This window comes from Chionomys nivalis, chromosome 19 (genome assembly GCF_950005125.1).
Source record: "Chionomys nivalis chromosome 19, mChiNiv1.1, whole genome shotgun sequence".
Classification (NCBI taxonomy): domain Eukaryota; kingdom Metazoa; phylum Chordata; class Mammalia; order Rodentia; family Cricetidae; genus Chionomys; species Chionomys nivalis.
The window spans coordinates 53,828,349-53,842,360 of record NC_080104.1 but is presented as its reverse complement, the minus strand read 5'-3'; the positions used below and the strand labels follow the sequence as shown (position 1 = coordinate 53,842,360).

The following is a 14,012-nucleotide window of genomic DNA, read 5'->3' as shown; positions in this document are numbered from 1 at the left end:
GCAATCCCCTCCCAGTTTCACCTCACTGTAATTGATCTAAAGGACTGCTTCTTCTCAATCCCTCTTCATGAGAAAGATTGCAAAAAGTTCACCTTTTCCATTCCTACAGTTAACTCCTCTTGACCTGACGAGAGATATGAATGGGCTCTTCTCCCACAGGAGATGGCCAATGGTCTGGCCTTTTACCAACAATATTCGTATAGTATCCTCTCTCCTTATTTTGACAAAGACAATACCCTCCTATGTGTTTATATGGATGATCTAATCATTGGGCATTTGGAGGAATCAGGGCTAGCTCCCTGGGTAACCACTATTGCTGATATCCTCCAACAACATGGTTTTAATATAGCCCCAAACAAAATACAAAAGGTACCCCCATTTCATATACTGGGATCCCAGTTAACAGTCACTCAAGCCAAAGTGAATGGACCCCAATTAATCCTGCCTGGGTCTCTCACTTTATCGGGATTACAAAAGATACTGGGAGAAATGAACTAGAAAAGGCCCTGGTTGCCTGTAGAGACTGGGAGACTAGATGTGTTATAAGATCTCCTAAAAGGGGGGCAACCTTATGAGATCATTTCCTTGTCCCCTGAAGTCCATCAGGCACTCACTGAACTCATCAATGAGCTCCATCAACTCTTTGGAGAGATATAACCCTAACATTCCAATCCAAGGCTGGATATTATTAAGGAAAAAGACCATCTGGCTGCCCTTGTTCTGCAGTCACAACCACTAGAATGGGTACACACCACCCTGGGGGGCACTCCCAGAGAGTCGATCAAATAACTGATATGATCATAAAAATCAGGGACACATCCCTCTGACATTATGGAGAAGATCTCTCTAAATTAATAATTCCATTCAAAATTAAGGATCTAGAATGGACAGCCAGACATTGTTCTCTATTGAGCCTTTCCCTGGAGGGATTTCTGGGGACCCTGGACACCCACTTTGGGAAGTCCCGGTTAGTGAAGCTATATCAAGAACTACACTGGAGAGTTCCCTTAGTCTTTCCTTCTAGGCTCCTGCCCCAAGCGTTCACTGTTTGCACAAATGGTGGTAAGAACAGGGCTGCCTTTGTAGTTTTCCCTGCAAGGGGGACCAAGATAAAGATGACCAAAATTCCCCCTTGTGGGGGATCCACTCAGTATAAGGAAACAATGGCCATATATATTGCTCCACAAGAGGTCCCAGAACCCTGCAACCTCCATTCAGACAGCTCTTATGTGGTGAACTAAGAATTAAGGAGAATTGTTTATACATGTAAGACTTGGAAACAGTTTCTCTGCACCACCCCCCACCCCTCGCCATTTTACAAGGGCCAGGGGTGAACCCAAGAGGTTAGGACCCAATATCATCTGGCAAACAGATGTAAGTACTACGGAGAGAACATTGGTTCCCACGCAATGGGGACGGGCCTGGGTGTGTGAGTCAGGGATAGGCCCTGACGGCTAGACTGTGGTTCAGGTTGTAGCAGGTGGGAATGGCAGAGGACAGGGCAATCCACAAACTATCATTGGTTATAGCTCCTCAAAGGAGGAGACTAGCGTCTGAGGGTCTTCAAGGCCATTGTTACGTCCCAGTCCATCATTAATCATAAATACCAGAGAGTGATCCACTGTCTCTGCTTCTGTATGGAGAAGGGTGCAGGCTGACATGGTAACTATGTCATTTTTTTTAAAATGTTCTATGAGGACAGGTATGGGGAAAAGATATAACAGCAGAGGCATCGAGAGGCACAGGCGAGGAGTCCAGATTGCGTTCATCTTTCCATCACCTGCTGACCGGTGCTGGCTGCCTCTAAAGAGAGCTGGGCAGACAGGTCACCCTGATCACAATTCCCCAAGTCCCCTTGCAGGTCACTAGGTAACCCCAACTGAGTTCAGAGCAGCCGCGCCAGCCTTCTTTGCTCTTGCCCTTTTTAGGCTGACTCTCAGGTTTTTTTTAACCCCTGGTGGTCAGTGGTCCCCTCAGATCTTGCAACTGTTCCCTGCCTGGGACCTCAGGAGGGCTCAGGGATGCAAACCTCCCCTTTGTTAGCATCTGAAGAATGGGAGGGCAGCTGTGACATGCTGTTGGGACAGCTGTGCTGGGAACCTTTTGATCACAGAGCCTTTACGTGATTCTCTCTCCAGAAATCAGGCCACCCTCCCACACAGGCTGTGACCCTGCAGCTAATCCTAGTTTGCTTTCTGTTGCCGTGATAAAGATGATGGCCAAAAGAAGCTTGGGGAGGAAAGAGTTTATTTCATCATACAACTCATAGTCCATTATTCAGAAAGGCCAGGAATTCAAAGGCAGGAATCTGGAGTCTAGAATGGAAGCAGAGGTCATGGAGATACACAGCTTACTGTTTTGCCCCTTTATGGCTTGCTCAGTTTGCTTTCTTATATTACCCAGGACCCCTTGCCCAGAAGAACATGCCCTCCCACATCAATCATCAATCAAGATAGTAACCCACAGACTTACTTGTGTGCAGGTCAATCCATTTGAAGCGTTTTCTCAGTTCTGTCTTCCCACATGACCCTAGCTTGTGTCAAGTTGGTCTCTCCTCCCTAAAAGAAAACTAACCCCCTCTCCAGCATATAGATCTTGTCTTAGTTAGGGTTTCTATTGCTGTGAAGAGACACCATGACCATGGCAACTCTTATAAAGGAAAACATTTCATTGGGACGGGCTTACCGTTTCAGAGATTTAGTCCATTATCGTCGCGGGAAGCATGGTGGCGTGCAGGCAGACATGGTGCTAGGGAAGGAGCTGAGAGTTCTATATCCACATCCAGAATGGCAGGTAGCAAGAAGAAAATGCCACACTGGGCATGGCTTGAGCATCTGAGACCTCAAAGCCCACCCCCAGTGACACACTTCCCCCAACAAGGCCAGCCCTCCTTCCTAATAGTACACTCCCTATGGGCCTTTGGGGCCCACTTTTATTCAAATCACACATAGCTGAGTACTATCCCTCCCCCTTGCGACAACAGTTAAGCCCAGCTGCCTGATGTGCTAACACAAAAGAACCCTGACTTTTATCTAGTGCCTTCCTTCAGTGTGACTCTTGACATGTAGACCAGACCATTGATTTTTGTCTCCAAGACTCACTGTTGAATGGAGGGGTGACATCAACAAGTCAGTGAGCCAACACCTCTCCTTTCCCCTGTGCTTAGCCCAATTGCTCCATTTTGCTTTCCTGTTGAGCTATCTGTCCATGCTCCATTCATTCACAGGACTGTGACAAATCCAAGTCTCTACTGGGCCACCAGCATCGGTTGGGGCTGCTGTGTCCAAAGGCAATGTGGGCCAGGGTTTCTGGCACATCTGAACATGCCAGATCAGGGCCTAGATTCCCACTGCCAGGCAGTGGTGAGACCCCTTGTTCTCTTGGTCCTGCCTGCTTTCGCAAGGCAGATTCTGTTTGCCTGGGCTCTGGGCCATCTCTGGCTCCTAGCCCAGACGTGCTTCTCCACTGTGGACCAGCCAGGCGATTGTGTACAGAGCAGAGCTTATTCTTGAAGACAACCAAGGACCTGGCAAAGATTCAACACCTTCACCTGTGTCCTGGTTCCTCATTCCAGGGGCAGAAGCCACAGTGACTGTCTGAGTGTTTTTATTGCTGTGATGGAACACAATGACCAAAAGGCAAGTTGTAGAGGAAAGGGTTTATTTAGTTCACACTTCCAAAGCACAGTTCATCATCAAAGGAAGTCAGGAACTCAAGAAAGGCAGGAACCTGGAGGCAGGAGCTGATGCAGAGGCCCTGGAGGGGCTGCTTACTACTTGTTCAGCCTGCTTTCTTATAGAACCCAGGACCACCAGGCCAGGGATGGCCCCACCCACCATGGGCTGGGCTCTCCCCCATCAATCACTGCTTAAGAAAGCGCCCTACAGGCTTGCCTACATCCTGATCTTATGGAGGCATTTTCTCAACTGAGGCTCTGTCCCCTCTGATGACTCTAGCTTGTGTCAAGTTGACATAAAACTAGCCAGGACAGTAATCTTGCTTGTCACTGTCAGAGTGTCAAAAGGCGTACGTGGGGTATTCACTCATCCAGCCAAAGCATGAGCTGTTCCTGAAACCATGGATGATGTCATCCCCACACAATGTGAATGTGTGTGTTGGGGGGCATGTCCATCTCCCAAAGTCCTACCCTCTAGCAGGCTTCGGATCTCGTGAAAAGCATGGGGAAGGCATTACAGCCCCCTTTCACAGTGAAAGACCCAGATAAATCCAGACACCTCTAGCAGAAAAAATAGAGCAAAAAATCTAAGCAGGAGAGAAGAATCAAAAATATAGATTAGCTGGTTCAGTGACTCTGCTTCAGGAACTAGCTGAAGATAAAGTTAGATTATAATCTTGAGAAACAGGGAGTTACCCCCTTGTGATTATCACTGGTATTTTCGGAATTTTTCAATGATCACTGGTATTTTCGGAATTTTCCAATGACTTCCTCCCTACCGCCTTCGGATTATTGGGTTATGGTTTCTTCCCTTAAATACCCCTTCTCCCAGCTACTTGGGGTTGAATTCTACCCCTTAGTGGGAAATGAGTTTCGGCCCCAGCGCTCTGGTTCCTGTCAATAAACCTCATGTGATTGCAGCAAGGACGGTCTGTCATGAGTTCCTGGGGGGAGGGGGGGTCGTGTTATCCTGAGACTTGAGTGAGAGTCTCCCTACACTAGGGGTCTTTCAATAGGCCAAGAAGGTGTGGACCAGAGATGACTCTCCCTTCCTCAGGTTTCAGAATGGGGCCTGCTCATTTCCTGGGAGGTCTTGACTAGGAGCCGAGGAAAGCCCAGATGACTCTCAGATGTGAGCCTTTCTCAGACAGATGTCTGTGGGGCTGAGCCACAGAGCACAGGCTCAATAGGAACCTGTCCCAGCCCTCTGGGAAGTCCCCTCGACACCCCTGAGTCTCAGAATTTTTGCTATTATAAGAATTCCAGGTCCCCTGCCTCATGAGAACATCAAGGGATGTAAGTTCCAGAATGCAGGGCCCTCAGCTCAGGTGGGAGAGGGCCTAGACCTGGGTACTCAGGCTAGACACGGGCCCAGGTCTGTGCTCCACCCACTGCAGCTGTGGGCTTGGCAAACATCCCAACATGGGCCTGGAGCTGTATATGGACTTGCTGTCAGCACCTTGCCGTGCTGTCTACATCTTTGCCAAGAAGAATGGCATCCCCTTTGACTTCCAATTTGTGGATCTCCTAAAAGGTCAGTCCTCAGTGCTGCCAGGAAGCCTGGTCCTGAGGTGCTCCCAGGGTGTCTGGTGAGAATGCTTCTGAGGGTCAAAGGTCAGCAAGGGAAACAGAGGTGAAAGAGATGTCAAGGTACTCAGGCCTTGTCCCTATCTAGCCTAACCTTTACTGGCCACCATGAATGGCAATCTCCCTGTTGGGGTGAATAGGATCTTTGGGGGCCAGGAAGGAGGGCTGCTAGGCCAGCCTGGGACTCTGAGCCGGAGCTTTGGCCATCACCTCTAGAGGTCTCACATTCTGTAGCGCCCACCAACCAGGCTGACGCAGGACACACCCATTACCATGGGACAGAGCATATGATACTCAGTCTGTGCCCACTCTTCCTCAGTCTGTATCTATCCTTCCTCAGTCTGTGCCCCCCTCCTCCAGTCTGTACTCACCCTCCCCCAGTCTGTACTCACCCTCCCCCAGTCTGTGCCCACCCTCCCCCAGTCTGTGCCCACCCTCCCCCAGTCTGTGCTCACCCTCCCCCAGTCTGTGCCCACCCTCCCCCAGTCTGTGCCCCCCTCCTCCAGTCTGTGCCCACCCTCCCCCAGTCTGTGCCCACCCTCCTCCAGTCTGTGCCCACCCTCCCTCAGTCTGTGCCCCCCTCCTCCAGTCTGTGCCCACCCTCCCCCAGTCTGTGCTCACCCTCCCCCAGTCTGTGCCCACCCTCCCCCAGTCTGTGCCCACCCTCCTCCAGTCTGTGCCCACCCTCCCTCAGTCTGTGCCCCCCTCCTCCAGTCTGTGCCCACCCTCCCCCAGTCTGTGCCCACCCTCCCCCAGTCTGTGCCCCCCTCCTCCAGTCTGTGCCCACCCTCCCCCAGTCTGTGCCCACCCTCCTCCAGTCTGTGCCCACCCTCCCTCAGTCTGTGCCCCCCTCCTCCAGTCTGTGCCCACCCTCCCCCAGTCTGTGCCCCCCTCCTCCAGTCTGTGCCCACCCTCCCCCAGTCTGTGCCCACCCTCCCCCAGTCTGTGCCCCCCTCCCTCAGTCTGTGCCCCCCTCCTCCAGTCTGTGCCCACCCTCCCCCAGTCTGTGCCCACCCTCCCCCAGTCTGTGCCCCCCCTCCTCCAGTCTGTGCCCACCCTCCCCCAGTCTGTGCCCCCCTCCTCCAGTCTGTGCCCACCCTCCCCCAGTCTGTGCCCATCCTCTCTCAGTGTTCAAATCTGCTCCGGGATTAGGACTGTGGCTCAGTAATAAAGCACTTGCTTAGCATGCCACAAACAAGACCCTTGGTTTGATACTCAGATTATGCGTGTGCCCATGTGCGCGCACACGTGCACGTGCACACACACACACATCATATGCACAAATAAAAAAGAAGGAAAAGAAGGAGGAGATAAATGACAGGAACATGAAAAACAAATGCACTCAAGGTTGCACAGACCCTCATCCCCGTGGGGATCGGTGGATCAAGATCCAAGACACTGAGGAGAGAGAGCTAGACTGTGCAGTAGACATGGGAGCTGCAGAAATGGATGAGGTGTGGTGGACTCCCAATGGGTTTCCTCTTGCAAACAGGAGGTTCAGGAGGGGTTAGTATTCCCGCTTGCTGTGGAGTTCTCTGTAGATATCAAGGGACCTTTGGTGCATTGGCAGGGTTCTGCAAGCTTCACGATTCAGCTGCCCAATCCCTTCAAAGGGGAAACAAGAGTGAGTGAGCGGTGATGAAACCGAAGGCCGCACTTAGGTCCCAAGGGCTGAGGTTGTGATTTTAGGCCTTGGGTGAAGACTTTGGCTCCTAGGAGCCAAAGGAATGGTTTGATCCCTGGCAAAGGGGGTCACAAGGGGAGGGGGGATCTTTCCTAACCCTGGCCTCGGCAATATCTCTGCTTTCCCCATGATCTGGGGCAAGCTATGGGGTTCTTGAGGCCTCAAATTCCCCCTTTTGTCTCTAGAAGCCCAAGTTCTCTTTCCCTTGGGGTCCCCAAAGCCCCAGACCCTCCCTGCCCCCTCAGGTCACCACCATAGCAAGGAATACATCGAAATCAACCCCCTGAGGAAGGTCCCCAGCCTCAGAGACGGAAAGTTCGTCTTATGTGAAAGGTAAGATCCCGTCTCTGCTCCTCCTGGGAGATTCAGTGGGAACAGATCTGCCTGCCAGCATTTATTAATTTGTTTATTTATTTCCTGAGATGAGGAAAGATTGGTGTACACTTGACTGGCCTAGAACTCACTATGTAGACAAGGCTGGCCTTAATCTCAAAGAGATTCATCTGTCTCTATATCCCAAGTCCTGGGATTTTCAGCAAACCTCACACATCCGGGGGCTGGAGAGATGGCTCAGAGGTTAAGAGCACTGACTGCTCTTCCAGAGGTCCTGAGTTCAATTCCCAGCAACCACATGGTGGCTCACAGTCATCTATAATGAGATCTGGTGCCCTCTTCTGGCATATAAACATACATGGAAGGAATGTTGTATCCATAATAAATAAATAAATCTTTAAAAAAAAAAAAAAAAAAAAACCTCACACATCCATCTCCTGGCTTCTGGGGCTATCCACTTTGCCTCATCGACACCTCCCTCTGATTGTCCTCCTTCCACATGCCCCCTTCCACACGTTCCATCACCTTACCCATGAGTGCTTAGAAATATCCCACTAAGAAACGAAGACTCTAACACTTACATACATGAGTATTTTTCCTATATGTGTGTATGTGCACTGAGTGCATGTCTGGTGCCCGGGAGGCCAGAAGAGCTCATCAAATCTCCTGGAACCAGAGTTACGGATGGCTGCGAGCCACCATGTGGGGGCTAGGAACCAGACCAGGGTCCTCCAGGAGAGCAGCAAGTGCTCTTGACCACTGAGCCTCCACAGCAGTCCCTCTCAAGTCCTGCTTAGTCGGATTGGGGTTACTGTGACTGAATTAGGCAACGTGGGAGATTCTAAAGAGCAAAAGGTTGACTTCCACTCGTGGTTCTAAAGGCTGTAAAGCCCAGGAGAGTGGAACTGGTACCTGGCTTAGCATCTGCCTTCCCTTTGGGTCCTAGTAACAGAGAGATTACAACGCGGTGAGCAAGCAAGTGAGCTGGGGAGGGAGAGTATCTGTGCTTGTGCTTACAGAACTCAACCACCTGTGTCAACCTGGTCACCTATTAATCATTTTAACCATGCATGAATCAATCTGTCCTTGCAATCCCATCACCCTGAGTTGTCCCACCTCCTAAAATTTCCCTGGTGGGAATGCAATGTCATTCTGAGCTTTAGTGGGACTTGGAAACCATCTCAACTCCAGTTGTTTGATTTTAGTTTGTTTTGTTTCTGGCCTCTTTGTGCGCTCTTCCGTCCTGTGGCATTTCCTACATACACTAACTGTCCGTTAGAAAGCCTAGGCCATCCCTTCCTGCAAAGCTCTGGTCTAATCTCTGCCCTGTATCCTTTGGTCCCCATCACCCCATCCCACACCCATCCCCACGAGACCAATACCTCTTGATGGGTTATTGCGTGAGCCACCATCTTGGCTTGCCTGAGACTTATTCTACCTCTTCTTACTAGAGGGATATGTCCTCTCGTCCCTCAGAATCTTAAAGATAAAGGCTTGGGGCTGGAGGGGAGGCTCCACAGCTAAGAGCCCTAACCATTCTCCAGAGGACCCAGGCTCCCATCTCTCACGAAGTGTTTTATAGTCTGTAACTCTAGTTTTGGGGGATCAAACGTCTTCCAGTCTGTGAGGGCACCAGACACAGAAGAGGTTCACAGACATACACACAGGCAAAACACTCATACACAAAAACTAAATTAGGTAAGAAATAATTAAGTGTCCCTTACAGTCCTCTTCCCACCATGGCAACCGTCCCACCAGTCACGTGTTTTGTCCAGCAGTTCCCAGATGTCCCCATCCCCTCTGGAATCTCAACATTCTTTGCCCCCTCTCTTTCTCTCCAAGAAAGGGTTTCTCTGTGTAGTCCTGAAACTTTCTCTGTAGACCAGGCTGGACTCGAAGTTACAGAGATCTGCTTGCCTCCGCCTCCCAAGCACTGGGATTAAAGGTATGCACCACCACTGCCTGGTGATTTGTGTGTGGGGGGCATTACCCTTTCTTATGCCATTCATCAACTCCTGAGCACTCTTCAGCTCTTCCCCTGTGTCTTGCTGACTATTGGTCTGACATAACAGCTTGGGGTAGACTTCCCAGTGGAACCTTTTGGGTTTCTCCTTCTCCTGCCGGAATTTAGCACCTAGGGCCTGCCTGTGGTTGAAGGCCATGTTGGGGTGGCATCGGGGCTTTCAGAAGGTACAAGCAGTGCCCTGACTTGCCCTTTCTGTAGCGTGGCCATCCTCTTCTACCTATGCCGCAAGTACAGCGCACCTTCCCACTGGTACCCACCAGACCTACACATGCGCGCCCGTGTGGACGAGTTCATGGCCTGGCAGCATACAGCCATTCAGCTGCCCATGAGCAAGATACTGTGGATCAAGGTGAGTGGCCCAGCCTGGGGCTCGGGAACAGGGAAACAAAACAATCAGACAGCCTGAAGTCCAGGCCTGGTTCTGCTGACTGAGCCTCTTTTTCCAGGATCCCACGTCTGTCTACCTCTCAAAGACTGTGGGATCAAAAAAAAGCTTGGCAAAGGCAAAGGGCAACTAGAAAGGGTCAAGACAGGACTCATGAAACTTGATTCTAAGTTAGAGAATGCCAGTAAACTTAAAAGGTGACAACCAGCACACATATTCCGACTTCTAGTTTCTGCTTGTGTTTTTAGCTCATTTTCCATTGCTATGATAAAATGCTCCAGGCCGGGTAACTTGTGAAGAAAAGAGGTTTATTTTTTTATTTTATTAGATTTATTTATTTATTTATTTATTTATTTATTTATTATGTATACAGTATTCTATCTGCATGTATGCCTGCAGGCCAGAAGAGGGCACCAGATCTCATTATACATAGCTGTGAGCCACCGTGTGGTTGCTGGGAATTGAACTCAGGACCTCTGGAAGAGCAGTCAGTGCTCTTAACCACTGAGCCATCTCTCCAGCCTGAAAAGAGGTTTAGTCGGCGCACAGTTTTGGAAGCAGGAAGTCTAAACAGCACAGCACCAGCTCTGAAGAGGGCCCCGGAGCAGATGCTATCACAGTGGAATCAGGTGCTAGCCATGATCACCTGCTAAGACAGGGAATCAGAGCCAGCACAGGGCTTGCCTTTCCATAAAAGCTTGCTCTCTTGAGTACTGGCTGTGTCCACCTCGATCCCTTCTGAAGTCAGTACCCCCAGATAGACTCCAGGTTTTAAAGATTCCGGCCCCTATCATGTCACCAAGAGGACTGGATTCCCAAACTCATCAACCTTTGGTGAGTGAGACTCACTCAAAGCATGGGACTCTCTGCTCTCCAGGCCTCCAAATCCATCTGAACACATGGCCTTTGGTAACTGCCCCTTGAGAACGGCCCAAAAGGTGAAATTTACATCCTTGGAAGTGTCCAAGCTCTACCTAACAGACAGGGATACCAAAGCCCAGCAGGGGGAATGGGCTGGAATATTGCTTCTCCATCGTCCACTTCCCTCCCTGCCCAGTTGCTAATCCCAATGATCACGGGTGAAGAGGTTCCTGCTGAGAAGGTGGACCAGGCAGTCGATGAGGTGAAGAGAAACGTACAGCAATTTGAGGAGAAGTTTCTGCAGGACAAGATGTTTATCACTGGAGACCACATCTCCCTGGCTGACTTGGTGGCCCTGGTGGAGATGATGCAGGTATGGGGAGAGGGAAGATGTTTCTGTGACCAGGGACTGGAGTCTGGGGAATAGACCAAGAGAGGCAGATGTGGGAGTCAGGTCGGGGTGCCTGGACCCACCTGGAAGTGACAGGAAAGAATCAGAGGTTCTGAATCTAGGAACATCTTGATCATGGAAATTGACAAAATTCCATGGCATGGAGAGAAACCAGAGGGAGAGCCAGGGATGCAGAGAAAACCATGGTATACCAGCTAAGTTCCCAGATACCCACTCTTCCTGCTGGACTTGCCAGGAAGTATATGGAGATTCCCGGTGTCTCTTTCCTGGTTGCCTCTTTTCCAGAGCTCCAGAGGCAAGAGCATTAAGACAGCACTCCCAGTTCTGGGCCTGAGTAGTGGAGAGCACTGTGCATTGGAGGAAAACTTGTAGGAGCGCAGGCTTTTCATGGGTTTTACATGTATGCTCAGTCCACGCAAGCTAGCTGGTGTATGCAGGCTAGCCAGTTTAGACACTTCCAATGTCCTTTTCTTCCTCCCTTACTTCCTTACTTAAGCTAGCCTTAGCTCTCAGTGTCTCAGGCTAGCCTCAAACTGGCTATTTAGTTGTAAAGACCTTGAACTTTTGATACTCCTGCTACTACCTCTCCAGTGTGGGGATTACAGGTATATAACAAACACAATGTCCCGTTTGTAGTGTGCTGGATACCGAGCCCAGTGTTTTATGCATGCTATGTAAGTCCTCTGTCTGCTGAGTCACATGCGCAGCCCATTGGCCAGGGTCTTGAGAGGACTTTATAGTTTCTGGCCAGGACTCAAAGTAGCAACTTTAGTCATAGGCCAATGTGTGATGTGGAACAGCTCAAGGAAAACCATTCTGGCCTGCACCAAGCAGGCTGGCCTCAAACTCACAGAGATTGCCCGCCTTCCAAGTGTGAGGATTAAGGACATGTGACAAAACAACCCTGGGGCGCATATTTCTTAATGAAGCAGCTAACCGCTAAGCAGGTTGCGTGCTGAGCCTCTTCTTACTGCTCTTGTTCTGATCACAGAAGAAGATCCAACACTGGGGAAGGAAACAATTAAGTTCCATTCCTTCCTGAAATGAGAAGTGGGAGTCACCTGGGTCAGGAGTCACCATCTTTGACCAGGACCCTCAGTGCCTGTTTCACATAGATGGTATAGTTTTGACACTTGCCAAGAAAGACTCATTCTCCCCCACCCTTTTTTTTTTATAAAAAAAGATTTACAATGTACTGCTGGCAAGGAGGTTGTGAGCCACCACCATGTGGTTGCTAGGAATTGAACTCAGGGCCTCTTACCCTCTGAGCCATATCTCCAGCCCCAAACTCATCCCTTTTTTGCAGAGGCAGATACAGATAACCCTTGAGGCTACAGAAGACCCGAGTGCCGCTGGTGCTGATGCTGATCACATCTTCCTTTTGTTTACCTGTAGCCGATGGGGGGTGACCACAATGTCTTCATCAGCTCCAAACTTGCTGAATGGCGAATGCGGGTGGAGTTAGCCATTGGTTCTGCCCTCTTCTGGGAGGCTCATGACCGACTGGTGAAGTTACCCAGCTGGGACTGCTCAACGCTGGATCCCATGGTCAAGACCAGGATTGGTGAATTTCTGAAGAAGTATAAGTGACCTCAGAGGCTGTTCATTCTGCAGGATCTGGCTGTTTCTGCCTTTTGAGCCTCTTCCCTTAGGGAAGACACTAAGAAACACTCTCTTCCTTTACCTAATTAAAAAAAAAAAAAACAAAAAACAAAAAACCTGGAACAGTCACCAATGCTGTTATGAGGCTGGGGAGATGACTCAGAGGGTAAAGTACTTCTGCCTATCTTAGTTAGGGTTTCTGTTGCTGTGAAGAGACACCATGACCATAGCAACTCTTATAAATGAAAACATTTAATTGGGGTGGTGGTTTACATTGTCAGAGGTTCAATCCATTATCATCATGGTGGGACCTAGTGGTATGCAGGCAGACATGGTGTTGGCTACATCTCCATCAAAAGGCAACAGGAAGTGTACTGTGACACTGGGTGGTATCTTGAGCACAGGAAATTGCAAAGCCCACCCCCACAATGACACACTTCCTCCAACAAGGCCACACCCACTCCAACAAAATCACCCCTCCTAATAGTGCCACTCCCTGTGAACTCAAGGGAGATCATGGCATTTTAACAACAAGAGCTTCTAACACAGAGATATGCCAGCTCTTGCAGCACCCTCAGCTCCTCCAAGAAAACAGAAGACCTTGTATCGTTCCTAGGAGTGCCGTATTCTTCCTTAGCGATAGAATATGGAGAAGAAAACCGAAACCTAGTAACCAGTAAATTGAGGTATCCCCATAGTCATATAAGCCTCTCATGATATATTCTGTTGTATTAGTAAAGAAAGCAGTAAAAGTTGCATTGGAAATAAAAATTGCCATATTACCTGTTATCCATCAGGTGGCGCTGTTGCTGAGTCAAAGCAAAGGTGACAGAAATGGTCCTGTTTCAGTGTCTACCTTGGTATTTGTTAAAGACTGGGAAATATGAGTTGCTCAACAAAGTAAATGTAATTAAATCAGTTCCATACACGGAGCCAGAAACCCAGAATCTAGGGGCAGAGAACAGCAACCCGGAAGCTGCATATGCCACAACATGACAAAGAGTCGCCCTGAGGAGTTGCAACCGCTTGCGCTCTGACTCGCACTGCGTAGGCACTGCACTGTGATGGGGATTTCAAAACTGCTCAGGAAAGAGCAAACCAGGCAGGCAGAGACTGTCTGGACCCGTGGAGCTTGGGATGTATGGAGTTTAAATCCACATGGGCTCCAGGTGTAGACGTAAGTCACAAAACAATCCCACACCAGTTTGGAATTATAATTAATAAAAGGGTTATTTATTTAAGGGGAAAACTTACAGATTACCATCCTAGACAACAGCCCTCTGTGTGACCAGGAATGGAGTCCAGTAGCCGGAAGCAGGAGAGGGAGAGCAGGGCTACTGCTGCTTTTTTTAAATTTTTTAAAAATGATTTATTTAACTTTATTTTATGTGTATTGGTGTGAAGGTGTCAGATCTCATGGAACTGCATTTTCAGACAGTTGTGAGC

The 14,012-nt window shown here is 49.5% G+C and overlaps 1 protein-coding gene across 1 annotated transcript; it reads left to right on the top strand.

Moving 5' to 3' along the window:
- The first annotated feature begins 5,098 nt into the window (after nucleotides 1-5,098).
- LOC130861939 (glutathione S-transferase theta-4) lies at nucleotides 5,099-12,554 on the top strand. The gene is made up of 5 exons (XM_057751293.1): nucleotides 5,099-5,210; nucleotides 7,193-7,280; nucleotides 9,505-9,655; nucleotides 10,749-10,925; nucleotides 12,360-12,554. The coding sequence occupies exons 1-5, from the start codon at nucleotides 5,099-5,101 to the stop codon at nucleotides 12,552-12,554; spliced, it is 723 nt and encodes a 240-aa protein (XP_057607276.1).
- Nucleotides 12,555-14,012: the final 1,458 nt, after the last annotated feature.

Excerpts from the sequence above, each read along its gene's own strand:
- LOC130861939 (XM_057751293.1), top strand. The coding sequence starts at position 5,099 with ATGGGCCTGGAGCTGTATATGGACTTGCTGTCAGCACCTTGCCGTGCT. Across the intron at positions 7,281-9,504 it reads AAGTTCGTCTTATGTGAAAG|CGTGGCCATCCTCTTCTACC; the intron begins GTAAGATCCCGT and ends CCCTTTCTGTAG. Across the intron at positions 9,656-10,748 it reads GCAAGATACTGTGGATCAAG|TTGCTAATCCCAATGATCAC; the intron begins GTGAGTGGCCCA and ends CTCCCTGCCCAG.